This window comes from Perognathus longimembris, chromosome 16 (assembly GCF_023159225.1).
Source record: "Perognathus longimembris pacificus isolate PPM17 chromosome 16, ASM2315922v1, whole genome shotgun sequence".
Lineage (NCBI taxonomy): Eukaryota > Metazoa > Chordata > Mammalia > Rodentia > Heteromyidae > Perognathus > Perognathus longimembris.
Window position 1 is genome coordinate 5,102,038 of NC_063176.1, and position 24,791 is coordinate 5,126,828.

General features: G+C 37.9%; 2 protein-coding genes across 2 annotated transcripts in view; both read left to right on the forward strand.

The window, feature by feature from the left end:
• Positions 1–6,137, forward strand: part of LOC125365022 (transmembrane protease serine 11D-like) — a 29,529-nt gene extending 23,392 nt beyond the window's left edge. Inside the window, exons 8-10 of the mRNA XM_048364876.1 lie at positions 597–856; positions 2,594–2,736; positions 5,976–6,137. Of these exons, the coding sequence (XP_048220833.1) occupies positions 597–856; positions 2,594–2,736; positions 5,976–6,137 (565 nt within the window). The remainder of the gene's footprint in view (positions 1–596; positions 857–2,593; positions 2,737–5,975) is intronic.
• A 32-nt stretch (positions 6,138–6,169) lies between these two features.
• LOC125365023 (transmembrane protease serine 11C-like) overlaps positions 6,170–24,791 on the forward strand; it is a 34,308-nt gene continuing 15,686 nt past the window's right edge. The window contains exons 1-4 of the mRNA XM_048364877.1: positions 6,170–6,198; positions 21,360–21,478; positions 21,704–21,822; positions 24,552–24,619. Of these exons, the coding sequence (XP_048220834.1) occupies positions 6,170–6,198; positions 21,360–21,478; positions 21,704–21,822; positions 24,552–24,619 (335 nt within the window). The remainder of the gene's footprint in view (positions 6,199–21,359; positions 21,479–21,703; positions 21,823–24,551; positions 24,620–24,791) is intronic.

Genomic DNA, 24,791 nt, shown 5'->3' on the forward strand with positions numbered 1-24,791 from the left:
TTTCAGAATTCTTAGTTGCTTGATTGGGACAGTGTTAAGAAGGGAGCCATCAGGGCTGGGAGCCATATGGCCTAGTGGCAAGAGCGCCTGCATTATATACATGAAGCCCTGGGTTCGATTCCCCAGCACCACATATATAGAAAATGGCCAGAAGTGGCACTGTGGCTCAAGTGGCAGAGTGCTAGCCTTGAGCAAAAAGAAGCCAGGGACAGTGCTCAGGCCCTGAGTCCAAGGCCCAGGACTGGCCAAAAAAAAAAAAAAAAAAACAGAAGGGAGCCATCAAAGAAGAGATTTTATATTATATTAGTTATCTTCACAGTATTAGAAGTTTCTACTGGGATATGAAAAAGGCCATGATATCTATCACTGCAAGGTGCATTTTCTCACATCTCTCTGTTTCTTTAGGCACATGACCATTCCTTCTGCCCGTGAAAAGTCCATTGTTTTATGAGCTTGTAGTGCAAGAAACTATAGCGAAGACACAGTCATCAAATAGATCCTAGATAGGGGGGGAACGGCAAAAACGAAGCTCAAATAGTTGAAGTGCTAACAAATACCCATTTGAATACGATGCTTTCTTTTCCCTCTTCTTTCAGTTACTCTAATCCTGAACCGTGGACTGCCATCTTTGGTGCTTCCACGGTATATCCTAAACGTCGAGCAAGAATAAGGTCAATTGTAGTCCATAATAATTACAGATCTGGAACTCAAGAAAATGATATTGCAGTCGTGCAGCTCAACACGGCTGTACCCTTCACCAAGGCTATCCACAGGGTGTGTCTCCCCGAGCAAACCATGAGCATCGTGCCCGATTCCACCGCTTATGTAACAGGATGGGGGGCTCTAACTTACGGTGGTAAGTGTACCAGGGACGGTAACACCACGTAATTTAACAATGAAAGTATCTTTTCCTTAGCTGTTAGTTTCTTAATTGAGAAACATCTGGAGGACAGGTTCTTCTAGATGGAACCAATTGTCCTATATTCTGGTCAGACCTGAGCTTCTCAGCACTGAGTTTCCTCAGCAAAGCAAAGCAATGACCCCTAGAAGTATTGAAGCGTTGTGGAGCATAGTAATAGGGAAATGTAAATGAAAGTGATAAATATTTCATTCTTTTATGGTTGCTTTGCATAGACAGAAAAAAATCAGAGATTTATTAGGACCCAAATGTTTTTTTTTCTGTAAAGAAAAAAAAATGTGGGATTCCAATAGATATTGTCCAATGATTTTCATAGCCCTGGAGGTCTTGTGTGCCCTTTAATGTGTTCCAGGATGAGATAAACCTGCAACCATTGCAGGGAATTTGATGAGTACATAAGCACTGCTCATATTTAATTATTGAGTGAATAAAATGAAATTTTTAATTAAGATGATGTGAAAGAGCAAACGGGTGAAGGAGAAGATGAATAGAATGAAGTTATCAGCTGAGATGGAAAGAGTAGCTCAGATGATAGAGCACCTACTAGCAAGGCCCAGTACCGAGGAGAAGAGAGGAGGGGGAAGGGGAAGGGGAAGGAAACAAAGAGGCAAGGAAGGAAGAGAAGAAAGAAAGAAAGAGAGAGCGGGGGAGGGATAAGGGAGGGAGGGAGGGAGGGGAAAGAAAGGGAGAACGAAAAGAAGAAAGAGGCAAAGAAGGGAGGGAGGGAGGCATGGAGGCATGGAGGGAAGGAAGGAAGGAAGGAAGGAAGGAAGGAAGGGAGGAAGGAAGGAAGGAAAGAAAGAAGGAAGGGAGAGAAAAAAGAGGAGAGGAGAGGAGAGAACAGAAGAGAAGAGAAGAGAAGAGAAGAGAAGAGAAGAGAAGAGAAGAGAAGAGAAGAGAAGCAGCCAGGGAACACAGTAGTAGCAATGATTACTCACCTGATTCACCCATGTTGTTGATTATCTCTCCAAGAAACAACACAAAGCCTTCACATTGCTTCAGGAAAAAGGTTTTCCTATGTTTTATGGGCCCAAAGTAATTTGGTGCAATACATGAAATTTGCATCAGTCATTGAAATTTTTTTGAGGAAAGTCAATGTGAATTGGATTGGTTCCCAGCAGTAAATCCAGACTGATTTCTCTTTTGTGTCTAGATCAAAGGCTAATCGAGATGTAATTTTCAAACCCAGAGTCAGTGAAGAATTTAAATGCTATTAGTACAATTTAAAACAACAAATTTATTTACTTTCTCTAAAGGACTAAGGTTCAGTGTATCAAAAAATGTATGCCAGAGCCAGGGAAAAGGGAATATGGCCTGGTGGCAAGAGTGCTTGTCTCGTATACATGAAGCCCTGAGTTCGAGTCCCCAGCACCACATATATAGAAAAGGCCAGCGGTGGCACTGGAGCTCAAGTGGTAGAGTGCTAGCCTTGAGCAAAAAGAAGCCAGGGACAGTGCTCAGGCCCTGAGACCAAGCCCCAGGACTGGCCAAAAAAAAAAGGGGAGAGGGATTTCCTTGTCCCCTATGGGAATCATTGCATGGAAGAATCTGGCATACATATTTAACATTTCAAAGAAGCGCTGATGTTTAGTGCATTTTTTTTCCTTCTGGAATTCAGCTGAATCACCCATGGATGTGTTTTGAAATCCATTGTAACTGCTTTTGTATTCATAGGCCACACAGTCTCCGATCTACGACAAGGACAGGTCAGAATAATAAGTAATGCTGCGTGTAATGCACCAACTGCTTACAATGGAGCTGTCTTTTCTGGAATGATCTGTGCTGGGGTACCTACAGGTGGAGTGGATGCATGCCAGGTAAGCTCAGGACACCCTGGAAGCATCATCACTTGGAGAGGTTAGAAGCACTTGCTAGCATGAGATAATAAATACAGGGCTTGCTCTTCAGAAAAAAAAAGTATGATTAAATTTTAGAAACCAAATTCCTTATGAATTCTGTCATGAAAACATTCATTTTTATCTTTACTCACGCATCCAGAAGAATCAAGGTTTGAACTCAGGGACTCACGTGAGTTCGTCTGACCCCGTTGAGCCGTGCCTCGTGCCTGGGTTTTACCAGTTATTATGATGACAGAAGCGTGCCTCCTGAACTGTGCCCGAGCTGTGATTGGCCTACGTGCCGGTTTCCCATTGTCACTGTTCTAAGACAAACCACATCCAAAGCTTTCTCCTCAGACGAACCTTCCACTGCCAGCCTTCCAATTGCAGTCTTCAAAGTAGCTAGAGTTGTATGTGTGAGCCATGGGTACTTGGCTTCACGTCTAATCCCCGTTACAAAGGGTTAAATGAAACACTGCTGCCTGTCATTATATAGGTATAAAATAGAGTTGTATGTATTTCAAAGCTGTTGAGAGAGTAACTTTCCAATATTTGTACTACGAAAAAGTTAGGTATTTTAAAATGATAAAGACATTACCTAACGTGATTTAAGTATTTCACATCATATCCACAAATTACAGCAGTGTTTTTTTACTTTATGAAAGTATATATAATAATTACCAATTCACATTTAATATAATTCATGAGATTCATAGGCAGCAATTAGAAGAAAATTTGAACAAAATCCTAATTGTTTGAGTTATAAAAGCTCCCAAATTGTGTGATAAGAGAAATGGAAATAGTCATTTGAATATAGTCAGCAATTTAACTAAATACATAAAGGCAAACAATGACTATTAAACTCTTATTTTACAGTAATTAGAATAAGGTCTAATATTAAATTTTTAATCAACTTATTTTCAATCAAGCAAGAACACATACCACTTTCTCATAACAGTCAGACAGCTAGCAAAACACTAGCTTTCTGAAGAATTCAACAACCAACACACACTGACAATTCCACATCTACAAAAAGAATAAGTTAAAACTGACTTAAGTAAATGTGTGAGATTTATAAGGCTTTATACATCCAGTACAGGATATATTCAAAGTATTTTGTGTGTTAAGCAAACATTTTATCCACTTATGCTGCCACTTCTATCCTGTGCACCCAAAGTCTGCTCTTCCTTTGAGCCATAACTTATCGGGAAGCTTCCACGGGTTACCCTCAGGCTTCACGGATAATGAGGTGAAATACTACCCTGAATACAGTTTATGCACACTAAAACAAATGGACACCTGGGAGGCCAGTGGCTTAGGCCTGTTGTCCTGAGATCTGGAAGATCAAGATTTGAGGCTAGCCCAGGCAGTTTGCTAAACTCTAGCTCCAAAATAACCAGCAAAAAGCAGGGCTTTCAGGTATGGCGTTGACTCCGTGGAGTGGGAAGCTCTGGGTTCAAGCTCCCATACAAAAAAAAAATAACATCAGTAAATGAATAATGTTCTACATGGGGTCTTACATATAGTGTCATTCTTCCATCTGTCGATTGACTGATCCCCAAACCATCGCATTTATTATGTTCTGCGTACCATTCATTGAACTCACGTAAAAATGAATTCTCTGTACTCACCTGGCCCATGGTCCAGAAGAGAGGAGAGAGGCTCACACGTCTGTAGTCAGGCAGCAAAGCTAACTGGTGAGATATAGGGAAAAATACATGCCTCTCTAATTGCGCATTTGCTTTATACGACATCATATTGAAAACTTTGCTACTCTCAAGTAGGCATGGCAGTGTAAACTGGATTCTTGGGGGGCAGAGACTGGCAAAATCGTAGTTCCAGGCAAGCACAGGGAAAACAAGTTGTGAAAATCCCATCTCAACAAATGAAGACAGATATTATGGTGTGTGCCTGTGGTTCTGGCTTGGATGGGGGTGGGGAGCATAGATAGGAGGATTAATGGCTAAGGCAGCCATAGGTGAGAGAGAGAGAGAGAGAGAGAGAGAGAGAGAGAGAGAGAGAGAGAGAGAGAGAGAGCCTATCTGAAATTTAACTAAAGCAATGAGGGCTGGGAGAAAGAAAGACACCTGGCAAGCAAAAGGCCCTGAGTTTTAAACCCCAATTCTTCAAAATTAAAATAGATGTTTTCACTATAGAAAAAAAATAACAGAAATGAGAAACAAATCACAATGATAGGAAGTGCTAGGAACAGGTTAACCCAAGCACGCATGCTTGGGTCAGTCAGCTCTACGTAGCACTTACCATGCAGCTTCTTGCCATATAGACCAGTAATTAAGAAGGCTTGGAAGAACTAACTACTAAGAGCAGCCGGATGAGTAACTAACTTTTACAGATGCACACTTGGTAATAATAGCTAATTTTTATTAGTACTGAATCACCAGGCTATATTCAGACTACTATATGAATGAAACTCATTTAGACTAATAAAAATTGAGGCATAGAGAGTTATTAAGAAGCTTATTGAAGCTCACCTTGATGATAAGCAGACAGTTCACACCCAAGTAATCCAGCTCCAGAACTCACAGAATTAATCTATCATGCAATATGTCAGACATGCTAAATTTGTCTCCTCGGTTGGATTAGCACATGTATGAATACATGCTGGTCAGTTGAATATTATAATTGGCTGGTAAATAGAGTGTTTTAAACATAAAGAGTGTGTAAAACATAAAGAGTGTTTTACTTGCTGCCATATACATTTCTTTCCAATTATTCACCAAAAGAACATTTTGGTAATATACTATTCACCAGATCTCATACAAGATGGTAAAGAGAGGTAAAGAATTGTCCCAGATATTTCTTTCACATTTCTGTAGAAGCTAGGGTTCCAGTAGTGTTCAAAGACGATACACTCCTTTCTCTCTATAATAAAGAGACCTGGGGAGGAAAGTATGGGGAAGAAAGAAGCAGGTCAAAGAAGACTTCCTAGAGGCAGTAAAGGCTTTGATGAGTAGGTAAAGCCAGGCAGTGCCTGAAAGAAATGTGTGCAACAGGCTTCTCATCTTCTCAGAATTTCTAAAATTATGAATTTTTATACAAACTTGAAAGAATCCAATAATTTTTCCATGACTTGTATGACCATCCCAAAAGAAATAGGCTACCAATGGATGCAAGAGTTATGATTTCCTCAGCTGCTATAGACTAAAATTCTGGGCTTGTCTTTTCCCTTAAATAATCAACCACTTCATTTCCTTCAGGGCGATTCTGGTGGCCCGCTGGTCCAAGAAGACTCACGGAGGCTTTGGTTCGTGGTGGGCATCGTCAGCTGGGGTTATCAGTGCGGCCTGCCAGAGAAGCCCGGGGTGTACACCCGAGTGTCAGCCTACCGCAACTGGATTCGAGTACAAACTGGGGTGTAGTCTAACACGTGCCTCGGTGTTGCAAAGTCTGTATGCCGGTGTGCCTGTCTAAAAGTGCAAAGTTTGACTTTCCCGCTGAAAAAAAAAAAAAGAAAATGTTATCTTTTAACATTCTTTTACATAAAATACTTTTGGCAAATACTATTCAATCTTTATGACTGTAGATTTAATATTTTCTCAAGAAAATGACATGATTCTTGCATAGCACTTTCGCTATGTAACAGAAGAGACATGGCTTTACAAAGTTTATTACACTTGTGGTAAATGCGAGTGCTGAGAAATGCAGGCACTTTCCTGGTGCATCTAAAATCATCATCGTCATCTGAACCAGGCTGAACGGTCACAAGGGTGACGTCTCACTGCAGCTGATAAGGAAAAGTGTTGAAACTGAAGAGGAACAGAACAGCATCCAAGATTCAAGAAAGAACTATGTGACACCAGAAAATGTGTATTGATTTAAAATTCCTGCTTACTCAGTGTTTTATGCGGTGTATGAGTCCTGAAATTAGAAATGTGAAGTCATCGTACCGACCCATCGCAATCCTACTTACCCTGAGCACATTGCAGCTCCCATAGGTACTTGCTGAAGATAGTATGGAATTCAGTACCAAAGCCAAAACAATTCAGTCCTCAACTGATATTGGAAGAATTATAGCTTTGATGATGACTTTCATCTTACAATATTTTAATCTGTATCTCCTCCATAGACAAGCTGAGGAAAAGTGCCTTCACAACCTTCTCAATACCTTCACACCAACCTAGAGCTTCCTAATGACTAAATAACAGTAATTTCAAAAAGAGATTTGACTATCATGTCAAGATTTCCCACTAACAACTCGCTACAACCTGTAGTTATTTTTGAGAGCTAAAGAATGACCAGCACATACACCTAGTTAAAGAGAGAGGGAAAGAGGAAAAGATTTGGTTTGCAAAGAGAAAGGGTAAACAGCTTAATGTCGATAAAACTATCTCAGAGAAGCCGGGAGCCATGGCTCACACCTGTCATCCTAACCACTCAGGAGACTGAGATCTGAGGATCATGGTTCGAAGCCAGCCCAGGCAGGAAAGTCTATGGACTCTTATTTCCAATAAACTAATCAGAAAAAGGCAGAAGTGGTGCTGTGGCTCAAATGGTAGAGGGCTAGCCTTGAGCACAAGAGGCTCAAGGATAGCACCCAGGCCCAGAGTTCAAGCCCAGGATTAACAAACAAACAAAAAACTCTCAGAGCAAGAAGACAGAGGTCTCTCTGTCTCTCTCTCTCTCTCTGTCTCTCTCTGTTTCACACACACACACACACACACACTACCACTATTGCCATCACTATCACCAAAGAGTATAAATAAAATTCATTCATTAAAATTTGTGGCGCTGCAGTGTATTTGATCTGAATCATAAATGTTATGAGTTATTACATGCTTCTAGTGTAGCTGAAGTTGGCTTACCCATGATCCTCGTGTGTCAGGACTTCTTCCTACAAGCTAACTCTTGGTATCAGATCATTCCAGGTATTGTTGAGGAAAACTAGTTGCGTTTCCCGATGCAAAATTTTGAAGAGACTGACATCAAAGCAAACTTTTCAAAGGAAAAGTTGAAAATGGAAGCAACTCCACAAAATGTACAAACTTCTCTTTGGTACACTTTACTTAATCAAATAAACTCTTTTACAATCTTTCCCTGCCATATTATTTATGGAACTTATGATTGCTGAAGGTCCATTTATTTAATTAGTTTTCCAGTGAGAGAATTGCCAGCCAGACTCTAAAGGCTTGGCACTTTTGCTGCCTTGTAATCAAGCGCTGTAAACGGGCAAAGCGTCCAGCCTGACCACTCCCGAGTTGCGCCCTGTGAAGGCAACTTTTAAACTCTTGATCTAGAGCAAGGCTCAAGTGGAGGTGATCTTTGTGCTTGGGGGCATTTGCGTGTTTGCATATGTGTTTTTGCATGCATGCTCACGTAATCACAGACACAGTAAATCAGTATGGATGTGCACGGAGTTCCCAGCACCACAAGCTAGTTGGGGAAAGAGTGACTAATGTCAAGAAGACTGTGGCATATAGAAAGTATACGTGTTAGCCCATTTTTTAATGAAAAGTGGAGTGCATACTGATATGAAATCTAGTCTGAAAATGATAAGCAGAGCTGCCAAGTACAGAATTACCTAGTAAATCTTAGTGCAAAAACTTGGTTATTTATTGTACTAACTGAAAAGCATAATTTTTTCGTTCCTTTAATTAAAATATTGAGCTCTTCCCAGTCACTACTAGTCACACTGAAACAAAGATAAACAAGCCAAAGTCTTAACCCTTAGTTGTGTTGAATCGTGGTGCTGAAAAACATGGTGTGATATGACATTGTAATTGTAAACACAGCACATCTATTATAGGATAGCAAATGATGGGGAAGACCTTCTTAAAACTGATGGGAATCATATTTATTTGTTATACATCAAAAGTTTGTATTCCACAACATCAAATTGCCATGAGCTGTGTTTATCCTGTGGTTAGGAGAAAAAAATGCTACAAGCCTTTCATATTATGGATCTAAATCTTTCAAAGGACGAACCAATGCAACAGCAATACTCACAAGACAATATGTTGGAAATTAACTGTACAACTCACAGGGTGGGGAAGGACGGAAAGGAGGGAAAATAGGAGAAAAATGAGGGAGGAGGTAACAAGTTTGGCAAGAAATGTACTCACTGCCTAATGTATGTAACTGTAACCCCTCTGTATATCACCTTGACAATCAAATTAAACAAAATAATGCATTCTTTAAACACCCTACATCCAAAAGGGAGACATTTTGGTTTAGTTTAGTTTTGTTTTGTTTTGTGGTGCTGTACCTGGGCTTGAACTCAAGGCATGGACACTATCCTGGAAACTTTTTGCTCAAGGTTGATGCTCTAGTACTTTGAGCCACGGCACCATTTCTGACTTCTTAGTAGTTCATTGGAGATAAGTAAGGCTCATGGCCCTTCCTGCCCAAACTGGCCTTGGATCTCAGCCTCTGGAGTAGCTCCGATTACAGGCATGAGCCACTGACAACCAGCTTACATTTTTAATATCCTCCTGTAGAAAATGTTCTTAACATTTTAAGGCAAAGCAAAAATAGTTTAAGAATTTTAAAGTAAATCAAACAAAAAGACATATTAACAAGGTAAAAAAAATGCAACAATAAACACAAGAGTACGGTCCCCTTATATGAGAGTATTCTTTATTATGTTTGCTTCATGTACACTTGAAATAGCCCAGTTGAAAGAAAATATTTTCCTAGATCCAATCATATATTCTATATTGTATAATATAAAAAAATGCAGTGGGCTGTTATCTTTTTAAAAATTATATTGTTGTTATTACATGTAAGTAGTTGTACAAAGGAGTTACCATTCAGCAAATCACTTTATAAGAACAAGGGGTTGGGGATATGGCCTAGTGGCAAGAGTGCCTGCCTCATATACATGAGGCCCTGGGTTCGATTCCCCAGCACCATATATACAGAAAATGGCCAGAAGTGGCGCTGTGGCTCAAGTGGCAGAGTGCTAGCCTTGAGCAAAAAGAAGCCAGGGACAGTGCTCAGGCCCTGAGTCCAAGCCCCAGGACTGGCAAAAAAAAAAAAAAAAAAAAAAAAAAAAAGAACAAGGCGTCTTAATCAATGTCACCCCTTTTATCATTCTCCCCCCAAACTTCCCAACTCAACCCCTCCCCCAAAATGTCTTAGTTTTATAGAATACATATTAGCTACTACAACTGCCTTCTCTCCTCATTTCTTTTCTTCTTTTGTCTACCTTCTCTTCCCTTCTGCCCCACCAGACACACATACCTCTAAAGTTCCAGTTCCTTGGGATTCACTTCATTAGAACATGAGTTTCTCTCTCTCTCTCTCTCTCTCTCTCTCTCTCTCTCTCTCTCTCTCTCTCTCTCTCTCTCTCTCTCTAATTTTCCTCCAGTCCTGGGACTTGAGCTCAGGCCTGGGCATGATCCCTTGGCCTCTTTGTGCTTAAGTCTAGCACTCTACCAATGGATTCGCAGGTTCTGGCTTTTTCTAAGTAGTTTATTGGAGATCACCTTTACAATAAAGTAACATTAAAAAGAAAATGAAAAAAATAAAAAGAGTCTCATGGACTTTCTTCAAGCCATGATCCTCAGATCTCAGCCTCCTGAGTAGCTAGGATTATAGGTGTGATCCACCTGCACTTGGCGTGTGAGCTTCCCTTTTGTCTGGTTAACCTTTGATATGCACAAGTGTCTTAGTCTGGTGTATTCCCATTTGTAAATTCTTTCAGGGACTTTCTGAGCCCCTAGAACATTACTCAAAAGTTCCTGCCTGCCAATGCCAACAAGTTCTGTTTCTCCTTCTCCTTCATAGTTTCAGGTCTTTCCTTGAGATCTTTAACACATTTTGAATTGATATTAGTGCAGGGTGACAGAGATTCAGTTACAGTTCTGTGCATGTGGATATCCAGTTACCCCAACATTGTTTTTTGAAGAGGCTCTTCTTACAATCCTATCTTTTTTTTTAATCTCTTATCAAATATTAGATGGTTATAGGTATGCAGGTTTATTCTAGGTCTTCCATTCTGCTCCAGGTCCTTGGGCCTGTTTGTGTGCCAGTAGCATTACTATAGCTTGGCAGTACAGTTTGAAATGTGGAATTGTTATACCTCTAGCACTATGTATTTTGCTCAGGGTTGTTTTTGCAATCAGGACCTTTTGGGATTCCATATGAATTTTTTTTTGGGGGGGGGGGGGGGCCAGTCCTGGGGCTTGGCCTCAGGGCCTGAGCACTGTCCCTGGCTTCTTTTTGCTCAAGGCTAGCACTCTGCCACTTGAGCCACAGCGCCACTTCTGGCCATTTACTGTATGTGGTTCTGGGGAATTGAGCCCAGGGCCTCGTGTATACGAGGCAAGCACTCTTGCCATTAGGCCATATCCCCAGCTCCATATGAATTTTTGGATGTTTTTCTCTCTCAGTGGAGAATGACACTGGTATTTTGATAAGTGTTGAATGAATTTGTTGACTGTGTCAGGCAGTGTTACCATTTTCACAGTATTAATTCTGCCGATCCAAGAACACAGGAGTCCTTTCCATTTCCTAATGTCTTCTTCCCTTCCCTAATGTCTTCTTTGATATTTTATAATTCTCATTGTGAAGGCCCAACTTGCTTGGTTAGGTTGAGTCCTAGCATGGTTCTTTTTGTTGTTATTATTATTTCTCTATTTGAGACTTTTGCAAATTAAGTTGCTTTCCTGATTTCACTGTCAATCTTTTCATTGTGTATGCAGAAGTGTCCTGTTTTTTGTGGATTATTTTTATAGCTTGCTACTTTGCAAACATTATTATATCAGCTCTAGATATAGGATCGGGTATGAACTTTTCAAATACTCCCTTTTACTTATTCAGATGAAGTTTTTATGTTTAAGAAAGCAGGATATGAGCCAGGTGGCAGTGGCTCATGCCTATAATCCTACTCAGGAAACTGAAATCTGATGATTATGGTTCAAATCCAGCCCAGGCAGGAAATTCCATCAGACTCTTATCTCCTATCAATCTCCAGAAAATCAGAAGTGGCACTGGGGCATAAAGTAGTTGAGTGCTAGCCTTGAGTAAAAGAGCTTAAGGACAGCATCCAAGCCTTGAGATCGAGCCCCATGATTGACAAAACTAAAAAGAAAGCAGAATATGAATTGTGTATTTACAGGTTAGGTTTTTACTGGAACTCAATAACCTTTTTGTTGAATTTAGTTTTTTAAATTAATTAATATGTTGGTAGTACATGACATAAGTCAGGCAAAGAGTATATTTTCTTTTGGACCATGTTACATCTTCCCTCACTCTCTCCCAGTTTTTCCCTCCCATCCCACCCACAAGATGTATAGTTCATTTCCAGCATAGTGGCCAGTGAGCGCCATTGCAGCATTTGTTCACACTTTGTCCTTCAATGTCCATGGCTCCCATTATACTCACAAAGACAAACGAGACAAAAAGAAAAGAAAGGAGAAACAGCGGTTTCCATTTCCTGGAGTTCACTTTGATAGTATTTTGAATTATCAGATGCCCAAAGGCACGAGCCTTTCCGTTCCTCTCCTTAGAGTGTCCTCCTTCCGTCTCACTGCTTATCTTTTTAACTGAAAGATAAAAGCCTGAAAGAATATTAATGTTTTGATATTTGCAGAATGTACATTGTGAAATGTTTAAATCAGGGTAAATACATCTATCACCTAAAACATTTCTCATTTCTTTATGGTTAAAAATTCTGAATGAAATGATTTTTAAAACTGAGAAAACACAAAAGTACAAATAGCATATATGTGTAGGTATGTGTGTGTAATATACAACCTTACATGTGCACACTGATAATACTAGTTTTATACATTAGATAAAATTTACAGACTTAATTGAGATATAAATGATCATTAATGTATATATGTGTGTATTCATTAACAAAATTTAAAGTACATTTACTAAAATATCACATGCATCCCAGAATTGTGTCTTAAATTAGTTTTACTACTATTTAGCTTAAGTTTTTCAGAAAATAATGTTATTTTTTAACCTTTTAGAAATCTTCATTTTAGCCTCTTTTAAAAAATATTTTTATTATCTTTAAGTGGTTATACAAAGGAGTCGCCATTCACTAAAGCATCTTGATCACTGTGGTCCCTTTCAATATTCCCAACCACCCACCCCAACTCACCCTTCCTCTTACTTAGGAAAATGATGTTTTCTAAATGGCCTATTGATTTTGTTAACAAACCAATAAATATAGCCAGGCATGTAGGCAGAGTCGTGTAGCCTAGCACTTTGGAGACTGAGCAGGAGAAGAATAAGTTTCAAATTCACCTGGGCTACATAATGAGACCTTTTCTCTCTAAGAAGAAGCAATAATTCTTTTGAGTCTTAAATGCTGAAATATCTCTGCGTTTTATTCTGTATAGTTCACTTATCATCAACAATGTTTTCCTCTATAAAATGGTTGCTATTTCAAAGCTGGAAAGGAAAGAATACAGATTTTATTCTTATTTCAAAAATAATTCATTTTAACTTTCCTCCTGAAATGTTCAAAAGTGCCTATAAAGAAATAAGGTGCCATAGTTTAGATACTCCTTAATACTTAAAAATGCTTGTGTGAGCATAATAATAGCACCAAAAATAATTTAAAACTTTTCAAACTAGTCTATAGCACTGCTGACAACATAACAGTTTCCAAATTCTCTTTCAGTTTTTACCCAAATACATATACACCTTTAGTCCATTTGCAATCATAAGATACAGCAGATACTCTATTTGTACTTTTTACTTTATATTTTATATTCATTATCATTCTACACTTATTCATGATAACTGTCAAAAGGTCTATAAATTCCCATGCCAATGCATCAGCTAATACTAATATAAAATTTAGTTCTAGCTGTTCACATTTTATTTTCATTCCAATGGTCCATTGACTAGCTGATTTTAATAACATCTTTTAAAGTGGATATTAAAGATGTAATTTTTACAAAAAGGAAAAGAAGAATACCTTTCCCTTTTGAAAAGATCCTAGTATACATCATCACAAATATTAGATTGACACAGAGGGCACCTTCAAGCATATAAAATTATGGAGTTTAAGAGGAATCTTGGGATTGCACTTTTCTATGATATCTTTCTGTGACATTTTTCTTTCATGGACTCTGTAAAAGATGTCATCCAATTTTTTTCCTTAACAACTTCAAACATTTCTCTCCCTGTCTGCTATCTACAGCTGGGTGATTAGGTGTCAGTCCTGGTGTTCATATACTTATTCATATATGTTCTATCTAGTGTTTGCTCTGGTTTGTTTTCATTGCCAGACCACTTGACTACCCTCATCAAAAGGTTGGAAGCATGTAGGAGTATTGTTTCTTTCTTTTTTCTTTTTTCTTTCTTTTTTGCCAGCCCTGGGGCTTGAACTCAGGGCCTGAGCTCTGTCCCTGGCTTCTTTTTGCTCAAGGCTAGCACTCTACTTCTTGAGCCACAGCACCACTTCCAGCTTTTTATATATATATGTGGTGCTGAGGACTCAAACCCAGGGCTTCGTGTATACGAGGCAAACACTTTACCACTAGGCCATATTCCCAGCTCCAGGAGTACTGTTTCTAATTCTAAAGTTAGCATAGTGACAACTCTACAGAAGTTGTGCAGCAGCTGTTGTTGTTGTTCTAGCTGTATTTTTATGTCAATAGAAGAAGACACTATACTGTATCAAAAACTCACTTTGGACAAACATTCAGGATGCTTTTCATCTGGTCTCTTATCTAAAATACTCCAAGCCCTGTGTATATTGTGTTGCAAGATTCTGTGAGTTTATTACAGTTTATGAGCTTCAGACGATAAAGAGGTATGTTTTGAGAAACCCACATGAAAAAAGATTAGGCTAGGCTTGAAGGATGAACAGGACTTATAGAGTCAAATAAGGATGGGAAGAATACACTGCATATTTTAAATGCATGCACAAACATGAAATGTAATGAATCTAGCATTTGAAGAATATAGATATAAATTATCAGGGTCTTACTAATAACTGAAATATCAACTACAATTGTGATTCCTTTTTATCATAACATTTCTTTGACTCATTCCCTATACATATTCTGGGAAGAAAGGACAATAATCCTGGAGAACAAATAATACGCTAAGTCTCTTTAACAATTTAGCAAGAAGCCTTCTTTCCCAACATAAAAAGGAGAACTCTCTTTCCTGTAGTCCTTGGCCTGTGACAAATTCTTTTTCACCTAGGTAGGTGAACATTAAGGTTTCCACACCAATGTCAAAATTGGCTGCTAAGAACCAGAACGCTATCCAAAACTCTGGGAAGTTACTAGTTAAACCCATATAGATTTTTAAATTAAAATTCAACACACTCTGTAGATTTCAGGGTATCACCCATTCTTTAAAGAGTACTAATATTAAAGTGGCAGTAAAAATTCCAGGGAAGAATGGGCATGAAAGGATGATACATGATTGAAGGAGACAGAGTTATGAGCTGGAAAAGATTCAGACCATAATGGAGGGTTCGAGCTGGATGAGCCATGTGTTTTCTGTTGAAGAGCTAAAAGGAAGTTGACATCATTTCTGAAGTGGACTCTACTTAGTTCGAAGAGCGGCCGCTCCTCTTCCAAAAACCCCCAAATGCACAACAGCCTTTCCAAATCAGGTGAGCTTGTGGGGCTTCCTGAGTCAACACCACTGAAGTTTAAACTTGGCCCCTAGTTATGTCATCTATTATTTATCATTTATGGAGTAGCAGGTGCACAGCTCATGTTTTACTCATGTTTTTAAGTGAATTAGTAAATGCTAGGAAAGCCCTTTGAAGATGAGATATCGTGTAAACGCTAAGTATTATCATTATGCCATTATCATAAAACACATGGAAGTGGTAGAATTTGGTGTGCCGAGTAGGTAGAGAATGACTGACTGTGTGGCCCATCACTCGAGGGGAAGATGGCAAAGGCACTGTCTAGGCAGAGAGAGGCAGAGCGGACGTCTCAGCAGACTGGGTGAGTGGAGGGGGGTGAGCTGGGGAGCCTTTGCCTTGGCTCTTGAGATAAATTTTCTAGAAAAAAAAACAACAACAACAAAGTTCAAATTTGTTAAGGCTCCTTACTTTGTACTTGAATGTTTTTCGAGTGTTGTTCCCTCAACTTCTCTGTAGCCATAGGAGCAAGACAAATTGAAACCAGAAATGATTGAGGTGAGTACAGTTTAATCATTACAGTCTATTCTGATTCTTTTGAAAAATGGTCCAATGATGATTAGGAAATATGAAAATGTAAGTGTCCAAACTTGAAGGTGTTTGGGTATTTTATCATAATTTCATCATGAACATTTAAAAGGTAGAAAGATGTCTATGTATTTCTTGTGATGTGTGCTAATATACAGACATAAATACATTCGCAATGTGCTATGGTATTAATATTTAACCACTGGGATATCTCAGGCACCCTGCTCTCTATTTTAATGGTATGATTTAATAGTTTAATTGGAAACAAGAGTGCAAACAAGAAGATATTGTTCCTTCTTATTAATAATGTCATGTTTACATAGTGACTGGCCTGACAGCCAAATAAAGATGCACCTAACAAATGGAAAAACATTTTTTCATATTAATCCTTAAGTCAGTCAAATTAACACAGTGTTTGCACATTCATCTTTCCTAACAATGTCACAAATGAATCTTGATAAGTCCATTGAGACCAACTTGTATTTTAAAATAAAATTTACATGGATTTTTTTAGCTTGATATCATGCCAACAACTAGATTCTAAGAGAATAGTACAATCTTGGACAAGCTATAACTTCCAAATAAATTTCTAATAACATAATTTATGTACTCGCATTAAATTTAACTTACTGTAATTTCATATTATATTTCTCTTAATTGTAAGGGAAGAAATGAAATTTTTTCATCAAATTAAGTTATTTGAATTCTTTTTATTTACAGTACTCTAGAAAAATCTTCATTTCTGCTTCCAAATGTGTTCTATGTCCTTCATAACAACTTGCTCAGTTATTTACGCTCCATTAACAATATCTGAAAAAATGTACAGACAAATCCTGTTTTCCTTTGAAGGAATTAGTAATTTTCAAAACAACTCACCAGTGTTTCTAGAAATCCCCAAATAATCCTTATATTGTGACCATCTTATCATTTTCTTACATTTAGTGGTTGGTCTCACACACACACACACACACACACACACACACACACACACACACACAGTGAGTCAATAAACTCATACAGAAAATTAGAGTACGATATGAATGCATAGTAGATTTTTCTATTCCCCACATCAGCTCTCACCAAAGACGCAAATTCCTGTTCAACATTGGGTAATCTTTTTTTTTCAAGCAATATTCTACCTAGTGGTAAAAAAAAAAAAGAGGGGGGGGGATTCTAGTTTCTAATATTGTTATAAGTTTCTAATAATGTTATTAAAGAATGATCTAAAGAAAATAATCTGAATGTGGACAAAGTTGAGTTTTCCTTTTAAACTCAGTAACACACACAGACAATAATGATTTTTCTTTTTTTTTAATTTTTATTGTCAGACTGATGTACAGAGAGGTCAATAATGATTTTTCAAATCAATAAAACCGTTATGAAGGCTAAGAATGGGGCTTAGTGGTAGAGTGCTTGCCTAGCATGCATGAAGCCCTGGGATCTATTCCTCAGTACCACATAAACAGAAAAAGCTGGAAATGGAGTTGTGACTCAAGTGATACAGTGCTAGCCTTGAGCAAAAGAAGCTCAGGGACAGTGCCCAGGCCCTGAGTTCAAATGCCAGGACTGGCAAATAAAAAAGGGGCAACTTTATTAAATAAGAATATCTGAATCTGAAAGAAGAAATTGAACCCCAAATGTACTAGCAATTAACAAAGGCCAAATCTCTAGCTATAGTTCTAATCTTCCCTTGGCTTACAATATCCCAAAGAGAAAATATTGTTTAGTTTTCCCTTCTGTAAAATTTGGGAAACAACCCAGGTGATTGATTGTAAAGCCATTCCTGCTTCCATGGGGAATGTCTCCCACTCTAGGAAGAATGTCCTAAGGAAGCTTGAAATCAAATAATGTAAATTATTAGATAAGGAGCACATTTGTGCACCTTGCAGACAAATTGGAAGGGGAAACAATGGTTTCTGAATACACATGGACTGAACTATCATAAAAATTCAAATATTTATTTCATTTAACAATGCACTTTTTTCTATGGTTATTAGAAGGACACGGTTGAGGAGAATTTTAAAATATATCTCAAATGTTCATCACATCAAATTTCTCATTTATTTATCAGTTTTCATTGGGGCTCATTCCATGCAGGCTACATGGAGTAAATTAGGCCAACATATATTTATGAGTATGGAGGAAAATTTCTTAAAATCCATAATCATGTGAAAAAAACTAATTTGTCAGGATTTACCTTTCCCTTTAGCTGGATTTCTTACCCAAAACTTTAAACACTGTTTTAGACTCAATATGTGAGTTGGTCAAATTGGAAAAGATGTTTCCCATTCCTAGACGGTATTTCCTGAGCCCAGGAATTTAGTGTTAGCCTGGGTAAGAGAGCTAGATCCACTGCTCCCCACCCCCAAGAAAAATGTCTTTTTCTCTGAGCTTGTACTTCGATTTTAGGTGTTTTTTAAATACACCAAAAAGTTTGTGGCCATCATATATTTATAGAGGTATTAATATACTTATTATATGTGTAGTATGAAATTTGGACATAAAACTTTTAAATGGTCAGCATGCTTTCTTTTTAAGCAAAACAAAATTTCTAAAGATGTTAAGACTTGGAAATTTCAAATGGTTTGGAAATCTAGAAAATATTGTATGTTTAGTAGAACTCATATGTTCAAGAAATACTGATAACTAAAAGAATGAACATCCTGATAAACATTTGATCCTGCTACAACACAATTAAACTGTCATATTATTAACTACTGACTTTAATATATATCAATATTTTATATTTATATAGACCTAATATAGGTCATCCAAGCTAAACAACATTTAGTGTAATCATTTCAATGTATAGGGTTTCCATATATATTAAAATAACTTACAAATAACATAAGCATATCAGAGTATTTCATACATGTAGATATGTAGTACATAAAAATTATAGTATCTAGAGTATATAGTACATAAAATAAAAACATATTAGTTCTATATAAATATAAAATATTGATATATATTAAAGTCAGTAGTTAATAGCAATATAAGACACATAAATATAACAAACTATCGTGGTTTAAATTATGCCTTATCTCAGATTTATATACTGATGTCATAAATCCTAGTATCTCAGAATGTAAGTGAACTTGAAGATAAATCAAAAGAGGTCAGCAAAGCCAGGAGCTGGTGGCTCACATCTGTTATCCTAGCTACTCAGGATGCTGAGATTTGAGGATTCAAGTCCTAAGCCAGCCATGTCAAGAAAGTCCCCATGAGACTCTTCCCTCCAATTCATCTCCAGAAAACCAGAAATGGAGCTGTGGCTCTAAGTGGTAGAGAACTAGCCTTCAGCAAAAAGAGCTCAGGGACAGTGCCCAGGCCCTAAATTCAAGCTTCGTGACTGATAAAAACAATTTTTTTTCAGTAATTGTAAATGCAATAAATTATTCCATTAGCTTCTACTGGCATCTTTTCATATCAATGCATGGCATTATTTTACAGTATTAAAATGAATATATTAAAATAAAATTTTCTCCTTACTTTGCATTTGCATACAGATCGATAATTGTCTCAGAATAAAACATTTAATTTAAAAAATTTGGGGAAGTAAATATACAGACCATCTCTTAGGAATAATTCTATGAGATAGTTGTCTTAGTAATATCAAAAAGTCAGTATAACAAAAGAAAAAAACCAGAAGCTGTTCTAGATTAAAAGAGACATAAGGAAGATAACAACCAAGTAGAACGAAAAGATTTGATCTCAGCCTTTTCAAATAAAAACTTATGAAAGGCGTTTTGAGAACAAGTATTAGAAGCTATTATGGAATTAACACTAGTTTCATGTAGGTATGACAATAGGCATGGAAAAGGTGCTCTTATTTTTGTTGGAATGTAAGTTATTTAAAAGTCATTTATTAAAGATATTGGGATACAATGACTTTATTGTAACCATCTGAAAATCAGAAAAGCAGTTGAAATAAATGCAAATACATAGTAGTTCTTGAACCTATGTGTAGATGTATGACAGTACACTGACTATTCTGTCTACTTTATTGCAGAGTAGAAACTTCCCATGATGAAATATAAATCGTTTCATCTCACTTTCTCTACCCTATCTAGGTCGATTTCTTTGTTCTTGGCTGCTAGCCCTTTGAAAGAGTGGTCAATGGCCACGTTCTCTAGTTCTTCCGATTTTATTCTAACCAGTTTTGTTCCCTTTGCATTCGTAAAGCTTCTTTCACCAAGGACCCCAATCACCTCCATATTAATTACTAATTACTAATTAATTACTAGTGGTTTCAATACCCAGTGGCTTGTTTGTTTAGAGCTATCAGATCATCTCCTTCCATTAACTTCCAGGATACCACTTGCTTTGGGTATTGCTCCTACTTCACCGTTTCTTTCCGCTAGGGAATTCCTCTTCTTGCTTTTTAGTGAAAGAATACCCGGGTGGCGCTGTGGCTCAAGGGGTGGAGCCCCAGCCTTGAGCTGAAGAGCCCAGGGACAGCGCCCAGGCCCACAATTCAGGCCCCACGACCTGCAGAAATAAAAAAGACATTAGGTTCGATGATCATAATCTTCTGCTCAAAGTTGCACAATGTGTCACTGTACTGGGAAGAAAACTAAAGTTATTTTCAGGACTCACAGCTGGACAAATCCCCAGCCTTGATAACTTGCAGATTCACTTTCTTACTCTCCCCCCCCCCCATTTGTTGCTTAGCAATACTGGTAGCCCACGCAAACCTGTCCTTACCCTAGGGCCATTGCTGTATTATTGGTCCCACTCTGGAATATTCTAGATATCCATGTGGAAAATCTTCTCAACGGTTTTAAGTATGCTCAGATTTCACCTTTTCAGTCCATCTTGACAGCCCTACTCAATGCCCATCCTACACACACTTGGATTTATGACCTCCTTGGCCTAGCTCTACTTCTTCCTTTGGCATTTAACAACTTGTGATCTGTTATGTTTTGCTTGTTTATTGTCTTTTGTTCGTTGTCCGTATCAGCAAAATATAACCTGTGTAAGAAAAGACATTTAGGGCTGGGGATATAGCTTAGTGGCAAGAGTGCTTGCCTCGTATACATGAAGCCCTGGGTTCAATTCCCCAGCACCACATATACAGAAAATGGCCAGAAGTGGCGCTGTGGCTCAAGAGGTAGAGTACTAGCCTTGAGCAAAAAGAAGCCAGGGACAGTGCTCAGGCCCCGAGTCCAAACCCCAGGACTGGCCAAAAAAAAAAAAAAACAAAGAAATTTATTTTTCCTACAGTAGCACCTAACACAGTAAAACATCTACACATGTTTTCTAAGTGAATATTAAATAGTATTGCCATTGTTGTTCATATAGAAAACTAAGCAGGCCAAATACTATCATCACTAATTCTGCACACCATTTTCCAAGGTCAGCAGTTCACCAATTCTACATGTAAGAAAATACATTTTTTATACTTTTCATCAAGTCCATATTTTTTCTGATATATCTAGCTCATAGTAATACTTCCTTTCCCATCTGTTTTGCTCAGAAGAACAGAGTCAAAAACAAAAGTAAAACTTACAAGATGTGGAAAGATCACCCTGGGTATCTTAATGACCGTGATTGCTGCCTTACTGGTTGGTCTCGTTGTCTATTTTGCTGCTTATGGTGAGTACGCTTCTGTCTCCAAATGGCCCAACTTGAAAAATTAAATGTGAAAATATTACATTAAATTTTTAGAATGATTTCTAGTGAGGTTATAATTTAACATTCCTCTATCCAAGCCAATTCAGCCACTTAAATGTCAAGTAATATGACACTTCATGATCATGTTCTGGTTCATAGATTTTCTCAGAAAATCACAATGTGTCATATTCCTTCTTACTTTCCCAGGAAAGATACCTTTCTACTATCATGTCAGCTTTAAGGTGAACAGCATCAACTATGACGAAAAATTTGCAAAACCATATTCAAAAGAATATATGGACTTAAATAAAAAGATAGTATCTTTGGTAAGTTGAAATTTTCTCTGTACATTGTTCTTTAAATGCTAGGTTCCTCTAAGAGCTACAAGTGTTGGAAACAATTTCTAATTATTACCTTAGGTCTAGATTAAGGAAGTTAGCCTTTCTTTAAAAGTCAATTAGAAAACATGTACGGGAAAAAGAAGGTAAAAGGGACACTTGAAGAACACCCATGAAACGCGGTACATGTGGAATACTCAGTATTTCAAATAGATAAAATAAGTTACATAAGGAACATACATGCAACCAAGATATGTGAGTAGGGCCATTCTGTTTCGGTTCCTGACACTGTGAAGGCTTTTGAAGAATTGCTGATCCAAAAGAGAACAGAGTCCCAAATAAAGATCATGTTACATACCCCAAGAGTTGAGTGAAGATTGTAAAGCACTTGCTAAACAGTACATTTTGAATTAAAGTGTACCAGGTTAAACACTCAGCAGAGTCTTGACAGTGCCTTGAACATTTTCTTCCATTGTCAGATATAATTAACTCACATAATTCAGTAAACCAAATTAATCTCTGTCGGGAACAGTACTTGCATCTTTCAACCACTTTTGCTTCACATAAGTTTGAAATAACAGGACTGGGCATGTAGCTTAGCAATAGAGTGCTAGCATGCATGAAGCCCTGGGTTCAATTCCTCAGCACCACATACACAGAAAAAGCTGGAAGTGGCGCTGTGAATCAAGAGGTAGAGTGCTAGCCTTGAGCAAAAGAAGCTCAGGGATAGTGCTCAGACCCTGAGATCAAGCCCCAGGACTGGCAAAAAAAAGCTTGAAAAAACTTACATTTATATCATTAACATCAAGTACCCTCCTTCATAATTACCAGCAACAGGTGATGTTACATTCTTGACAAATATGATAAAGGTGTGTCATTCAAAATCCAATGCATATTTTATTCTGGGTGTCCATCAGCACCCATGAGCTGAGGTCTTCCAAGGATCTATGTGTTGCCTTCTTTGCGAGAGGCTCTCCAACTGTTCTCTGGGTTCTTGGCTGACCTATGGGGAAAGAGAGTTCTGTATAATCTCTCTCTTCTTTGATTCCCATTCGTCTCAATTACATTTATTCCCAGAGAAGCAGATATATTGGAATTAGGAACCAAAGAAATCTTCAGTTTAGTTATGCTCATTTCAGGGTGTCTGCATCTTTTACTGCACTTAAAAGTAAGATCCAAACTCCTTACCACACCCAACAAGGCCCTCTGGAAGTCCATCACTACCTTCCTGGGCAAATTCAATTCATATCCTTTCTCCCTTGTTCACTTGAATCACAGTTACTCTGATTTTATGGCCCAAATAACCAGTCTTATTGTTAGCTAGGACCCACAGGTCTGCTGATCCTCCACATAGAAAGCTCTACATTTCTGCCCTTGGTGGTCAATTTCCTGTCCTTCAGGTCTCACCCACAAGGGACCTCTTCAAAGAGGTCTCTTTTGATCAAATATTCTCATGAGTCATCCCATCTCAATTTCACATTCTTCATATGACTCAATATTATCTCAAACTATCCTAGCTATAAATTCATGCTTATTTTCTATATCTACAGATTCAGGCTTATTCTGTTTCTTTCACTGAATCTACAAAAACGCATGACTCCATCTTGTTCATAGTTTCATTTCATGGGGTATTTATCAAATGCATGAACACATTCCAATCGCTTTAGGGCAGGAGGGAAAGTATAAATTAAACCTGTTGCCAATTCCAACAAGTCATCCAGTCACTGTAAAAAAGATCAGGAAGTAAAATTTATGGTCAGGTGATATACTAAGGCCCTGTTGTAAGAAATCATCCATTTAAACTGAGAAAAGGAAACTAGCAAGTGTTAGGGAAGGAGATTCTTACCTAAGTCTTTTTCGCATTTATCATCTCTCTATCTCTCTTTTTTTTTTTTTTTTTTTTTTTTTTGCCAGTCCTGGGCCTTGGACTCAGGGCCTGAGCACTGTCCCTGGCTTCTTCCCGCTCAAGGCTAGCACTCTGCCACTTGAGCCACAGCGCCGCTTCTGGCCGTTTTCTGTATATGTGGTGCTGGGGAATCAAACCCAGGGCCTCATGTATACGAGGCAAGCTCTCTCGCCACTAGGCCATATCCCCAGCCCCTGTTTATCATCTCTTAAAAAAGCAGAAAAAAAAATAGATTGCTGTTCAAGGATTGTGAGGTCTGCCATAGCACATGCACTCAGCCCATGTGTGCGCGGCACACACACACACACACACACACACACACACACACACAGGGGCTGGCCCTAAAAAACAGACTCAGTCTGAAAAAATAGCTAAAGCCAAAAGGGCTGGATTATTATGCACGTGATAGACTACCTGCCTAGAAAATATACGCCTTGAGTTCAAAAATACTAATGAATTTATAATATAAATGAAATATTCTACCTTATCATGCTGTTCCCCACAATCTAGAAATGGCTGACCATGTTTTATATTAGTGAATAATTATGATTGCTTTATTATTGTTGCTATTATTATATTAGTGAATGATTCTTCTTGATTTATTATTGTTATACTAGTGAATAATTGTTTATTGTTATTCTATCTTATTTGTTCTTATATATATATGAAGTTTCGAAATGAGAACTTGAAAAGAAAACCTGTCATTTTCCCTTCTTTTTTCATGATATGCATTTTAGAATCTTTATTGATCTCTGACACTTAAGAGCATTTGAATTTATATTCTTCTTTTCCCCTTCTGTGTTCTTAACAGATAAATAAGACATTTCATGAATCTAGACTGAGAAGACAGTATGTCACATCCCATGTTGTTCAAGTCAGGTATGTATCGAGACACAGATTTGCCCTTTACCTCTTTATCTTCTGCTCAATAGAATGTTTTTTCACTTGGTTGTATAATTCAAGAATTAAAAGATTGAATTGAGAATATTAAAACTCCTGGCATTTCAAGTGTGAAGAAAATATTTAAGCTCTGTTAGAAATGTATGAAGCC